The sequence below is a fragment of the Moschus berezovskii genome, chromosome 24 (assembly GCF_049115385.1).
Source record: "Moschus berezovskii isolate FMDL1 chromosome 24, NW_MosBer_1.0, whole genome shotgun sequence".
NCBI lineage: Eukaryota > Metazoa > Chordata > Mammalia > Artiodactyla > Moschidae > Moschus > Moschus berezovskii.
Genome location: NC_142483.1, coordinates 50,801,460 through 50,816,247, shown reverse-complemented (window position 1 = coordinate 50,816,247; position 14,788 = coordinate 50,801,460). Strand labels below are relative to the sequence as shown.

At 47.8% G+C, this 14,788-nt stretch overlaps 1 protein-coding gene across 1 annotated transcript in view; it reads left to right on the top strand.

The window, feature by feature from the left end:
* Window positions 1-5,479: 5,479 nt before the first annotated feature.
* The window catches only part of DCLK3 (doublecortin like kinase 3), a 47,110-nt gene continuing 37,801 nt past the window's right edge, over window positions 5,480-14,788 (top strand). Inside the window, exon 1 of the mRNA XM_055414661.2 lies at window positions 5,480-5,678. Within this exon, the coding sequence (XP_055270636.2) occupies window positions 5,597-5,678 (82 nt within the window). The 5' untranslated portion in view covers window positions 5,480-5,596. The remainder of the gene's footprint in view (window positions 5,679-14,788) is intronic.

The window sequence follows — 14,788 nt, the reverse complement described above, 5'->3', positions numbered from 1 at the left end:
CAAGAGAGATTACACGTATTTTTGCGTTTCAGTCTGTCTTTCTCAGACTTAAGCCCAGTTCTGTTTTCTAGCTTTTATACCTAATTATAGGTAGTATTTTGAGAATGTCATGTTCTGTGATGCTTGAAACCTTGCCCTGAATATGCTACTATACTGTATGGGCAGGGGAATATTTTGGACTTGCCTTTTATTACCATTCCACATTTGAAAATCATTTAGTAGTTTTGCAAATGAGTTTGTTTTTATTGCTACAATAGAGAAACAATTATCTGCATCTTGTTTTTACTGCACCAAGTGCCATATTCTCAGGCATTGGGAAGGCCCAGATGGCAAGTTTAGCAGACATTGGAAATAAACGGATTTGTTTAAAAAAGCAGGAGCTTGTATCCAGGAAAAGGGGTATTGCATTTTAGATATATTCCTGAAATCACGTCTACACACAGCTGACACAGTTAGCTGAAACAGAGTGGCGAGATTATATGCATCAACATCTTCCACAGGAAATCCTGCACTTTATCTTAGGCAAGAGTTTTGACTTCTTCGTTGTTTTCTTTTCGGACTTTTTTTGCCATCCTGCATGGCTTGTGGGATCTTAGTTCTCCAACCAGGGATTGAACCCTGGGCCCCAGCAGCTGAAAGCAGTGAAAGCACTGAGTCCTAACCACTAGTGTGTGTGTGTGTGTGTGTGTGTGTGCACGCGCGCGCGCACGCACACGTGCGCTCACTAAATTGCTTTCATCTTGTCCAACTCTTTGCAACCCTATGGACTGTAGCCCGCCAGGCTCCTCTGTCCATGGGATTCTCCAGGCAAGAATACTGGATTGGGTTGCCGTGCCCTCCTCTAGAGGATCTTCCTAACCCAGGGATTGAACCCACTCCTTTTAAGTCTCCTGCATTGGCAGAAGGATTCTTAACCATTAGTGCCACCTGGGAAGCCCCCAACCACTAGACTGCCTGGGAATTCCCTGACTTCTTCCTTGTTGAAAGAAGTCTACCAGAGTGGACTTGAGTCATATGTGAAGAGTCTGCCCAAGCCGACCAAGGCATTCTGGCTGACTTCAAGGTTGATAGGAATCACCACCTGGATGGAATGTGTCACTAACTGCACCAGTTGTCATTACTGAAGGGGAGCCAGATTGATCACGATGCAGCCATTTCAACACCCTACTTTCCTATCTTCTGCTGATAGGGAGGACAGAATAGTCAGGACTTGTTAGGTGCATTGCAGTTTACTTAGGGTGAGGAGGTGATGCTTGAGTAAGGGCTGCACGGGGCAGATGGAACAGTGGATGGAAAGAGACGGTGGCCAAGACAAAGCAAGGAATTTGCACTAGCGGGAGCCTATAGCCTCCCTGCAGAACTGGCAGGAGGTGAGGGTTAAGAGGTAGACAGTGAAGCTGTCTGAACTCCCCGCTAAGATGGAGCTCACCTGCCAAGTTCCTTTCTGGAGTTTTATTCCCTTTCTTATCCTGCCCCTGGACCTCTCAGGCTGGAGCAGTCTGAAAGAAAAGGTAGGGGAAGGTAACATTGAGCAGGTCGCTGCAGGGCCTTTTGGGGTACGAAAGCCCCTCTGTGCCCCCTGTTCCTTGAAAAAGGCATTAGTCTTGTAGGAGTTTCCTGAGTTCCAAAGAGCAGACTCATGCAGTTACTAATTAGGGAAGTGAGGGCATGCAGAAGCAAAGGCAGTCAAGCAACAACAGTAAGGATAGGCTAAGCAGTAGTTCAGTGACAAAACAGTCCTCATTTCGCCTCAAGGAACATACATAACAATCTGATGCATATCTTTGCATTATTCTGCAGAAACTAAGGCCCCCCCACCCAAATGGAGGATGGTGACTACATGTTGACCACAAGCACACAGATCTCAGACTGGTTGGAACCAGTATGTTGATGGTTAAGATTCCTGAAATAGCCTGTTACCTCCCCACCAGCCAATCAGAAGAAAGCCCATGAGCTGCAACCCTCACCCCAAATGTTGCCTTTAACAACACTTGTCGGAAAGACATCAGCAAGTTCAGCCATTGGGTAATGAGCGGCCCATTCTCCTTGCTGGCGTCCTGCAATAAACACTGTACTTTTCTTTATCACAACCTGGAATCAGTAGGCTGACTTTGCTGCACAGTGGGCAAGCCGACCACAGTTTGGTACAGTAACAAAGGGAGGCTAGGAAATCTAGTTTTTATTCCAGGCTGCAGTGTGTTCAGCTAAAAATTGGGATCTGTTACTAAGTCAGAAAGAGAATAGGTGTTCAGCGAGCAGGAAACAGTTTCTTCCAGTGTTCAATGAGATGTATCATGTTTTATCCCTCACTGTTGGGAGGTAATCTGATAAGCTGAGCCAAGCTGTTCTTTTTATGTGTTGAATGTGTGTATCTAATGAATTTATAAATGATTATATAGACAGTAATTAAACATTGCTGGGCTGTTGCTTTTACAAGAAAGAAAACACAAGTCATCGGAATCCTCTTTCACAGAAGTTAAACCTTTTTCTAAACTCAGTTTTTGTGTTTGTTTTTTTTTTTTTGCCTGAGGCTTATGGGATTTTATTTCCCTGAACAGAGATTGAACCTGGGACCTTGGCAATGAGAGCATGAGTCCTAACCACTGGACCTCCAGGGAATTCCCTAAAACTTTGGTTTTGAAACTTTTGTTTACTCCTAAATCATAGAGTCAAAACAGTGGCTGCAGTGGCTTCTAAAAAGCAAATAGTTAAGTAGCTGAGGGTCTACCTACCGCCAGGAGAAATTTCAAGATAGTTTCTTCCTTCAGGCTTTTGCTCAAATGTCATCTTGTCAGTGAGGCCCTTCCTGTCTGCCCAACCTAAAATAACAACAGTCCCCAAGCCCCGTTCCCTTCTCCTTGTTTGTTTTCTCCTTGCCAATCATCACCATACTTGCTATTTCATTATCTGCCTCTCCCTACTAGAGAGGAGTGACTGGGAGGCAGGTCATTTGTCATTTTGTTCACTATTGCTGCAAATTGTTCCTGATGATCACTTTGTGGCCATCAAACGAGCTGGAAGCCAAAGCTCTCTTGCACACAGTGGCTTCCAGAGGCTTTTCAGCCATTCTGTGATCCTGAGGCAACAGTCTGAGTCTGAGGAAAGAAGGCAATATGTTAAAGGATGCCAGGGAAAGACACTTAGTCCTAAGATCACCTCTGAGCTGCTGAACCGATGTAGTAGAGCCTTCTCCTAGAGCTTTCATTACGTGTGAGGAAGAGGAAGACAGACCCTGACATCTGGGAACAGGCTTGGTCCTCAGCCTTGGTGTTGTCAACATGAACGAGTTCACAGAACATCAACCCCAGACAAGGCCATTCGGTGACCTGAAGGATCAAGGAAAATCAAGACCACTGCTGTAATCATGTCAGTGGTCATGTGGAGAGGTAGATGATGGTAAAGAAGAAATTTTCCTCTACCTCCTAGGGTCTTCTGGCCTGTCTCATAATTGACATGAGACAGACTAATAGGAGAAAAATCAAGTCAAGTTTAACAACAGGTATACATGACAGAGGGCTTCCCAGGTGGCACAGTGGTAGAGAATCTGCCTGTCAATGCATTAGCCGCAGGAGATGGCGGTTTGACCCCTGGGTCCGGAAGGTCCCCTGGAGTAGGAAATGCCAACCCACTCCAGTATTCTTGCCTGGAAAATTCCATGGACAGAGGAGCCTAGCAGGCTACAGTCCATGGGATCACAAAGAGTTGGATGTGACTGAGCAAACACACACACATACATGGGAAAGCCCCAGAAAAACTGATACAAATGGCTAAAGCCCTCACCTTAAATACCATCTCAACTGAAGACAAAAGAGGATCTTGAAGGTGTACCAGGAAAAGCACAGTATAAAGGGGGAAGTTTGTGATGCAGATTTGTCATTGCTTTCTCCAATGGTTAGAATTTTTAGGGAATTCCCTGGTGATCTAGTGGTTAGGACTCCGTACTTTCACGTCAAGTTCCTAGGTTCAACTAAAATCCCCAAAACCTCATGAAATAGCCAAAAAGAAAGAAAGAGAAAATCATCTCTTTTTAAATATCTTTCTCTAGGTCTCTCACATGAGCTGTCATTTATTCTTCGTATAGAACCATTTGTTCATGATATATTAATATAACTATGTGCTCAAATAAGTTTGGAAAATAATGCTTGCTCTATGTTCAGTTCAGTTCAGTAGCTCAGTCCTGTCCAACTCTTTGCGACCCCGTGAATCACAGCACGCCAGGCCTCCCTGTCCATCACCAACTCCCCGAGTTCACTCAAACTCATGTCCATCAAGTCGGTGATACCATCCAGCCATCTCATTCTCTGTCGTCCCCTTCTCCTCCCGCCCCCAATCCTTCCCAGCATCAGACTCTTTTCCAGTGAGTCAACTCGTCGCATGAGGTGGCCAAAGTATTGGAGTTTCAGCTTTAGCATCAGTCCTTCCAATGAACACCCAGGACTGATCTCCTTTAGAATGGACTGGTTGTTAGTCCCTTTAAAAAATGTGGAGAATCACGATATATGTTTCATATAATAGTAAAAAAAGAAAAACTCAGAAATGATGTGACAAGACTCAGTAAAGAATTAGAAATGAAAGTGGGGGTGGGGGTGGGGATTTTTAGAGATTTGGTCCTTCTCTTCCAGGTGAAGGAAACGTCTAATAAACGGAGATTTCCTTTACAAATATAAATATTTCTTACACAAGGGTAACTCCTACTTGGTTTTCAGAGTTTTTCCCCTGTCTGCTGTTTCTCAAAAAATAACCAGCTTAAAATAATATTCTGAAGAGAGACCGTTTGGAGTGGCAAATCCTGTTCCCCAACACCGGCATGGTCTTCCGTGCGTTAATCATCTCTCCCGGGAGGGGCCTGGGAGCCGTCTTTGAGGAGAAGGGATTGTGACTGCAGACATGGGGAAATCTCTGCAAGTGGGGGCGCGGATTATGCGCGTGGTGGGCTTGGAAGGGGCAGAACAATGCAGGGGGCACTGAGCAGCCGTTGGATGGTACCAGGCTGGAGGGCAGTTTGCCAGCTATATCTTTGAGGTCCCTCGTGTGAAGAGTGGGAGCAGGTCTCTGAGTCTGGGGGGCACGCAGAGGGCGGCTGCGGGGTCCGTTTGTGAGCACAGTGGGGATGGGGTAGGGGGAAGGGATCGGTGAGGGAAGCCTGGTCTCTGAACCGCCAGGAGCGGCGAGGATTGCCGGGGTCCTGGGAACGCCTTTGGTCCGCCACCCACAGAGGACGTGGGCGAGGCTCAGGTTCAAAGCCCGACCGCTCCCAGCTCAGGGCGAGCCCGGCGAGCGGGGAGAGGCGGGGCTCCAGAGGGGTCCCCCAGGGCCACCTCGGGCGCTCTCTGGAGAAGAAAGGGGTGCGCGAGCAAGTTCAAAGCGGGCCCCGCCTGCCTGCAGGGCCGGGCGAGGGGCGGGGCGGAGCGGAGGCGGGGCGGGCGCGCGGTTGCTAAGCCAGCGCCCCCGGAGACGTTCCCCGTGGCTGTCGCCCGGCGCAGCGCAAGGCGGGCGGCGGGAGGGAACGAGCAGAGGCGGCGGCGCGGGTTCCTCGCCGCTCGCGCCGCGCCCGCCCTGCCGTCGAGCCGCGGCCCCGTGTCCGGGCCTCCGAGCCATGCCCGCCGCCGCGCCCGCCCCGCGCCCGCCGCCGCCCCCCGCCCGGCCCGCCCCCGGCTGCCCCACTCGGCCGGCCCCGGGTAAGTGCCGTGCGCTCCGGCGCCCACCGGGTCGGGGCCGCCGCCGGGATAGGGGGAGCCCTTCTGTCTCCGGGACTGGAGACCCCGCTCCGTGCCCGGCGGGGCCTCAGCGCGGGTCCCGCGGGGGTGCCCGGAGCAAGCGCGCAGTGCTTGTACGCGCGTGTATATGCGCGCTCGCGCGTGTGCTTGTGTGTGTGTGTCCACACCAGCTGAAACTCGCCTCCTCGGGGTTAACGCTGTCCCGAGCTGGGTTCCTGTCCCTCGCTGTCCAGAGGGGCCGGCCTGGGAGACGCGGGGACATCCTGCAAGGTGCGGTGGGGCTGCAGGAGAGGGGAGCCGCGAGGGAGCAATCCGGCCTGTATTGAGCATCTCAACGAAGCAGGTGCTTTACCTAGAGTTGGCCTCATTTCATCCTCTCTACAGACCTGTAAGGAAGGTGGATTTATTCCCATTTGTCGGATGAGCAAACGGAGGTTCCCAAGGTCACATGGCTTGATAGCAGCCAAGCTGGGATTTGAACCCAGGTTTCCTGCAGCTCTGTGACCCAGCTAAAGGAAAGGCAGTTCTCCTTAGAAGTAAAGAAACACACAGAAGAACTAGAGACCACAGGAGAAAAGGCTCCAGGCAGAGCATTTGGGGCATAAACAGAAAAAAAAAAAAAAAAGAAAGAAAAGGAAATGAATTCGTGAAATGTCCTATCAATAATTTCAAATATAGTACCGCATTTCCATAGCCTTCCCTTGTCTGACTCTGGGGGCAAGGTGTTGTGAGACGGGAGAAGGCCATACAGGGCTGGGTAGAGGTGTCTGGAGACACCTTTTCCGGGTATCAATCTGTCTGCTGGGAGAGGGGAGGGTGAGGAGAAGTTGTGGAGAGAACTCAGTTGTTATTCATTGTCAACAGTTAGTCATCTTTCCATCCCTCCCCCGCCCCCCACTGTGGATTCCATCTCCTTTACTTTCTATCTTGTCCAAAATGACAGCTGTCAAGTTGAAGTTGGGTCCTTTCTTGTCGATTGTCTTGACATTAGGTGATCCTGTGCCTTGATGGTTGGGTTAAGAGCTGTGAACTTAGTCCATTTATTGCTTATAGCGGTAATCTGCAAGCTAGTGTTGAGTTAACAATCACTGACACATTTAGAATAGTAGCCAAGCATTGTGCTTATCCTTAAGGGGCAAGGTGGCAAGAAGCAGGGGCCCTTGCAAGAAGAAAACAACAATAAAAAAAGGAAAAGGCTGTTGGGTTTGCCTGGCAGCCCAACTTCAGGAAAACATTTCAGCTTAATATTTGGATTGCTTTGGGTAATGACAGAAAATGCTTCATGGGAGAAAGAAGAGAGTCAGGAAACAATTCTGAAAGAGGCTCTGTAACTCATTCCATGAAGGTATGAAAGGTCTTTGAGCCAGGTCCTTTTTGGGTGAGCCAACAGAAATATGATAACCCCACAAGGCTGCAGAATAACTGAGTCAGCGGTATCATGGCCATGGCCATGCTTTGGGCAAACCTTGGAGAAAGGAATGCTGAACCCTGGACTGTCAGAGACTCTTCACTGTCACTCAGTGTCCCGTCAGAGCTCTTTCTGCACACTGGTGGCCCAGGTGCTTTCATTTCCAGCTGCCAACCCCTCCTCTTTGTTGGAAGAAGACCCTCTTCCCTGGGGCTTCTGGAATCTGTAGAAATCCACTGTAGCGGGGCATCGCATTGACCTCCAGGGATCATTGCTGCTCTTGCTTCTCTTTCTGGCCTCATGTCTTCACTCCCCTACCAGTATTTTTCCTAGGAATACTTGCTAATGAAACACTTTCCCTAAGAAATTCCTGTCTCAGGATCTGATGCTAGGGAACCGAGCCAAACATTTCTTGAGTACAACTGTATCATGAGCACTGGGCAGCCTGTGCTAGCCTGCAGAGTGCCTTGGTGAGAATTTTCACAAAGTGCCTCCTGACAGATAGAGCTCTGTGCCCAGGCACTAGTTTTAACCAACAGGGAACCAGATCTCATTAATCACCTCATCTGGGTGCCTTAGGTGGGTGCCCAAAGGGTGGCATGGTGTTTTGGCATAATGCAAAACGAAATCGAGTATAACCTCATTGTCCCCAGGATCTCACTCTTGTCTTCACTCAACCCTCTTTTAACCAGTTCAAGGGAAATGTCCCTCCCATGTTTTCCTAAATATTTGACTATTTCAGGCAGGCGTGCTGCTTTTCTCTGGTTACATGTGGAGCTGGGTAAATGTCTTAGCTTCTTTCTTTTTAAAAAATTTTGTGGTGTGCACACTTTTTAACGTTTTTATTGAATTTATTGCAATATCACTTCTGTTTTATGTTTTGGTTTTGGGGCTGTGAGGCTTATAGGCTCTTAGCTCCCTGAACAGGGATCAAACCCACACTCCCTGCATTGGAAGGTGAAATCTCAACCACTGGACCACCAGGGAAGTCCCGTTAGCTTCATTCTGAAGACAATAAAGGGAAAGGAAGGGCTGTCTTGACCAGTGGAATCACAATAGCACAGACTCCAGGGACCGGCTGGTACCTGGCCAGGGAGGGTGAGGGGTCTCCACCAGCCTGGCCTTCCAGGGGCCTCTGCCTGGATTTGGGTTCCTTGTGAGGGGCTTGGGTAGGCTTCACTAGTTGAAGGCTGTTGCCTGATGTTTCCTTTCCTTGCATCCAGGGGGCTATTGTATCCGGTACCCAGAGTTTCCCAGGTTTTTCTCTGGTGGCCTCCTGTGAATGTCTAAATCTGGCCCATCTGGTGGTAACACAGAGCCCCTTTTGAAGATGCATATGTGGGGGAGTTCTTTGGGAAGGATGTTTTTAACTTCCTGGTAATGTAGGTCAGAAGAGGGAAATACAGGGAGAGTGGAAGTATGGGGAAGCAGACATCTGTCCTGGAGTCAGGGAGTTCAGGCCCATTCCCAGAGGTCTGAGACTTCCTGCTGACCTGGTGCAAGGCATTGGACTTCTCTGGGAACCTCGGTGTCTTTACCCTTCTTAACTTAATAATAATTGTCCAGTCATCCTTAGAGGGTTGTCTGATGATCAAGGAGGAAATATTTTTATTGATTCATCGACAATTATTGACCAAGCCCATAAAATCATTGCCCAGGGAGATCTGGCAGTGTCTTGGGGAGAGTGGTTTATGTAGAGGCATAGTGGTGTCGGAAGTGATGGGTACGGCTGGGTGAAGGGAAATGGAGATTTCTGGAAGGCTGGAAGATCTGGAAGGCTGTTCCTGAATGGCAGGGTACCATGAGTGTGTGGTGATGCGGATTACAATTCTTGAGTCCAGGAGAACTGCCTTCAAACCCTGACTCTGACTCTTCAGAGCTGTGTAATGATGGGCAAAGTACTCAACCACTCTGAACCTCAGTTTCCTCATCAGTAAAATGGACGTGAGTGAATTGTTCTGAGAATTCAGTGATATAAAACACTTCACAGATATTATTATTATGATGAGAAACTTGTTTTTTTATGAATTCTTTTTCATTTTTCAGTTTTATTGTGATATAATTGCATACATCAGTGTATAAAAGTATGGTTATTAAAGTTACCTGTCAAGATGGAGAGATTCTGTTTGGGTGCCTTGGGTCAGTGCCTCTCAAATATTGTAAGTATATGAGTCACCTGGGATCTTGCTAAAATGTGGATTCTGACCCAGGTGTCTGGGATCTGGTTCCACTTTTCTCACTAGCAGTTCTGGTTCCACTTTTCTCACAGTTCTCCTTATTTTAAAAAATTATTTATTTATTTGGCTTCCCTGGGTTATGGCGCACAGGATCTTCGATCTTCACTGTGGCATGTGGGATCTAGTTCCCTGACCAGGAACTGAACCTGGGTCCCTGCTCTGGGAGCTCAGAGTCTTAGCCACTGGACCACCAGGGAAATTCCATTCCTTATTTCTTAAGTGTGGACCACACTTTGAGTACAAAACCCTAGGCTCAGGCCTGCCAGGTGAAGTCTGAGTCCTTAGTGGGTCCTGAAGAGCACTGAGGTTGGGGAGATGATGAGGATGGTTCGGGCTTCTCAGAACACCATGTGTCTGGTCTGGAATGGGGCAGAGACATCTGGGTCTTGCTGGAGTTTTTGCTCTTCGGTAAAGTGTTTTCTCTGGTGGGTGATGGATTTCAACTCAGCTTCCTTCCAGTACCTTAGGACAAGTCCTCTGGAGAAAGCTTTTCCTGACTGAACTGCCAAATGCTGCCTACTTCTCCTGCTTGGTGGTCTTGACAGTGTGGAGATGAAGAAGCCGCTGATCTTGCAACAGTGTGTTTCGTGGGTAGGGTGGGGACAGGCATGTAAACATGTAATTGTCACATGGCAAGAAAGCATTCTGTAGAGTTTATGGGTAATGGTGATGGGGGAAAGAAGGCTGGAAAAGAGAGGAAAGTGTCCTGGTAGTAATTATATCTGAACTAGCTTTTGAAGGATGAATCACAATGGCAGGATGAGGAGGAGGACAGAAGAGTGTGGGGAATGGCATTCTAGGATCAAGTAACGCTGTGAGCAAAGGTAAGGTGCCAAGAAGCAGTTTGGTGTGTTCAAGTCATTGTTTGTACAAGTTGTTTGCAGCCTGGAGCATGATGGGAAGGGCTTATTCGGGGAGGTAGATGGCCCTTCCTGAAGTCAGGATAAGCTAAGCTCTGCTGCAGTAACAAATCAAATTCATCCCCTAGCAGCTTCACCTAACAGCGGTTACTTCTCACTTGCACTGTGTGTTCTTCATAGGTCAGTGGAAGGCCAAGCTGACAGAACTTTCCCCTCTTGCTGCCACACCATTTGGAAAAATTGGCCTCTGTGTGGTCACCATGCTGGATGAGATCACAGGAGGGTTGCTGTCTGGCTCTTCCGTGCTTCAGCCTGGAGCTGATGCATCGCTGCTTGTGTTGCAGCCCATTGGCCAGAGCCAGTGGTGAGAGGGGTGGGAAATGATGAGGGGTGTGCAGATGGGAAGGTCAGAGAATGTCACTGTCTCTCCCACATATGCTGTGTTTTGTAACTTAAAGCCTCTTTCTGAAGGCCTGAGTTTCTCAAATGCGAGTAATATGTGAATTTATTTAAAGGAGAAAAAATGCTAGAGTGTCTAGTGGTGGCTAGAATTATTTTTATTACACTGCAATTCAAATATGTGGTAGCCGTAAATATGTCTAAACTCTTCACATTTAGAGCTTCCTTATGACCGTAAAACCAAAACAAATGTACGAATAAAATATCAACACAGCTACAAACTGAATAAATTCAGATTAACCCCATGAATTTAATGTGATAGATGAAGTCATTCTTGCTAAAACTAAATCACTGTTTCTGGGTGATTTTTCAGGTTCTTAATGAGTTTGGGATGCTGTGTGCTGTGCCACACAGGTCATGTGATGGCTCACTTCTCAGTTTCCTTTGTCTGAATGAAGTCTGATTTGTTGTTTTCTCATTAGCCTGTGACAATTAAAATAATATTAAAATAATAATTCTATTTCTTGCGACCAGCTGCATCATAAATGCAAGAATACACAGAGTGGAATTATGTGGTAGCAGTTGGTCATAACATCCTCATTCAGATGACCCAGAAGATGTTTCTGTTGATTTTCTAGTAATAATCTTTAAAAAGAGGATCATTCAAGTGAAAGCACAAAGTTAAATGAAAAATATTTTTGGAGAATTGTGAAGCCCCTAGAGTGTATCTGAGGATTCCCCAGAATTTGAGAAACAGGTGGAAACCCACTGGAGTTGTTCAGTTGAAGCAGGAGAGGGATGACCCACTGTATGATTCAGAGACATCACTTTGTCCAGGGGTGTGGGAGGGGACAGGTAGGAAGAAAGGTCAGAGACAGATGGTTCAGGTCCCATGTAATGGGGTGGGGGTTGGGGGAGAAGGTGAATGTAGGTAGCAAGCAGTTAAGGGAGTGGAGAGGAGGCATCAGATTTGAGAGACATTTAGGAGGTAGAGTCCCTAGGACTTGGAGATTGACCAGATGTGGACGGTGAAGGAAAGGATTGGGAGAAGGAGCTGACTCTTGGTTGTGGGGGTTGGAGAATGGGGGAAGTTGATGGTGCCGCTGTCCCAGGAAAGGACGATATGCATCCACGGGAGGAACAGAAGAGCTTTAGGGCAGACTGTGTTCAGCCACATCCATCACCCCACTTTTTCTAACTAACCAAAGTCCTCCTGAACCAATTTCTGAGAAGCTCTCGCATCTTGTGGTGTCTATTTTTCCCTCTCCAGGACATTTCATTAGTGTTCATCCGGAGGTTCTGAGTTAACCCATCTCTTGTGCCTGCCACTTCTGATCCGTTGGAGAAGGTCAGAATCTGCCAGAATCTGGCAACATTTTGCCTAATTAAACAGGCGTTTTTTTTTTTTTTTGTCTTCTATATGTTGGAGGAAAGTGATAATCATTTGAGAAAACTGGGGATGGTTTTGAGATTGAAGCTGTCATCCCATATCACGTGAGCTTGGTGATCTGCCTTCAGTTTCAAAGAGCACCAGCAACTCACTTTCTGCTCTGTTTTTGGACAGAGAATCTCCAAAAATTCTCTGAGGAGAGAGCAGGCGTGATGCTGGTGAAATGGTCTCTAGGTAATTATGCAGCGAGAAGTATGGAAACTGCACTTTGCGGCGGCGGAGGGCAGAGAACATGAGGCCACCCAAACACACACGTGAAAAAGGTCACAGAAGCAAATCTCTGGGGGCTAGAGTGAAATCTTGTATTAATGAAAGCTTTTGGCATTAATTAATTAAATTTATTTTAAAAGTTGGCTTTATGTATTTTTTAATTTATTATGTTGGCTGCACCGGGTCTTCATTGAGTGTGGGCCTGCTCTAGTTGCAGTGAGCTGGGGCTGCTCTAGTTGTGGAGTGAAGGCTTCTCACTGCGGTGGCTTCTCTTGTGCAGGGCATGGGCTCTAGGACTCGTGGGCTCAGTAGCTGCGGGTCAGGGGCTCTAGAGCTCGGGCTTGGTAGTTGTGGCACGTGGGCTTACTTGTCCCATGGCATGTGGGATCTTACCAGAGCAGGGGTCGAACCCCTGTCTCCTGCGTTGGCAGGCGGATTCTTAATCACTAGACCACCAGGGAAGTCTCGCATTAAGTAATTTGAAAGGTAACTTGGTATTTCCCTTTGTATGAATTATTAACCTAATGCACCAACAAGAGCAAAAAGCTGCCGTAAGTGGCATCCACCCTGTCTGTCCTCACGCCTGACAAATTTCCACTTGTCTCTTGGTCTCTACATAGGCGTCACCTTCATGGCAGCACCTCCCAGGGCCTCCAGGGAGACATGCAGGCTTCCCTTGCTGGTTTTCTTTGGAACCTGTGGTCAGTGGTTTGTAAGCTAGTCCTTACTGGTCACCCTCAGAAACCACCTACTGCATGCAAACAGGCTTGGAATCCCCCAGAACTGGTGGGGCATTTTTCCTAACAGCTATCTCCACACCCACAAGCTAGTCCAGGGCACCTTCAGGGAGTATCTTTGTAACTCAGGGCTGACTGGGGGAGCAGATCTCCCAGCAATAATAGCCTTGGTTTTAGAAGTGTCTTTCCAGGAATGGACTGGATGAAGCTGGTCTTTCAGTTTCATTCAGATGCTCTGTAGGTGTCAGATTGGCTGAAGAATCCTCTGGAGCTTGAGGCTTTACATTTGTGGCAGAGACAGTCGGTGCTCTCCGGATATCCACATCTTCCCTTCTTTAGCAGATGCTGTGAGTCCCCGACAGAGGATGAGATGGTTGGATGGCACCACCGTAGCCCCTGTCCTGATGCTTTTCCTGCAATGCACTGCAGCCCTGTTGGAGGGCTTTCCCTGGCTTCAAGGGGCATGGCTGGCCCAGAAGTGCTAGGAGGTTAGTGGTCCTGGGAACAGCCCTGAACCACTGATGAAGGGCAATGGGTAGATACATACCACAGTCTCCCTGTCCCCCTGGTGGGCCAACCCTTGGACATCCTCCGCCTGTTCTCCCCAGAGGTTCCCAGCAGAGCTGAGCCCAGGTTGCCCACAGCAGTGACCTGCTCATTCATGCTCTTCTACTGCCTCGTTTCTCCTGCCTGCTCCAGAATGTCCCAGGCTCACCTCCCCGAGTCAACCCCAAGCCTTCCCCCAGGCTCTGCTTAGGTAGAGTCCAACCCAGGTCGAAGTCTGCTTTGGGGACAGTCCACCCCAAGACGCTTTGGGTTGGTTGGGTGTGTGGAAGTGCTGTGTGTCACTTCTCATGAGAGTGAGTAAGAGCCAGGGCGCTACCATTGTGTCTCTCCCACCACTGCAGCAACCTGGGAGGACCTGAGATGGAGGAACGTGCTCAGTCCAGTGGGATTTCACAGGAGCAAGGAGCTTGTATTATGGTAGCCATGGAGCTTCTTGGCATTGACTGGTTGAGGCACCTCGCTACCTGACGCACAGCATTGGTCCTGTCCTTGTGGGTAGGGTGGCATCCCTAAAGCCAGTCCATCCTTTCTGATACGTAAGAACTCTTGGGATCTTTTACCTGTGATCATCTTTAATATTTCTGTTTTCTAAACTTGTTCTCTCTTCAGTGGCTTGAAGAGATAGTTCAGTTCAGTTCAGTCGCTCAGTCTGTCTGATTCTTTGTGACCCCATGAATCACAGCACGCCAGGCCTCCCTGTCCATCACCAACTCCCGGAGTTCACTCAAACTCATGTCCATTGAGTCGGTGATGCCATCCAGCCATCTCATTCTCTGTTGTCCCCGTCTCCTCCCGCCCCCAATCCCTCCCAGCATCAGAATCTTTTCCAGTGAGTCAACTCTTTGCATGAGGTGGCCAGAGTATTGGAGTTTCAGCTTTAGCATCAGTCCTTCCAATGAACACCCAGGACTGATGATACTTAATATTTAAGTACTTAAATATTAAGATGTATTTAATATTAAATACTTAATATTTAAGTACTTAAATATTAAGATGTACTTAATATTAAAGTACCATTTATTTGTTTTTCTATGACTTGTAATTAATTCACCTTGAATTTATTGTGGTACATGCTTGTCAAATAAAAATCCAAGTGCATTGCATTTCCAGATTATTATCCAATTGTTCCAGTATTGAATAAAAATCCTTCCCTTCTCAATTACTTTGTAATGATCCTTTATTATACATTAAAATTCTCATGTG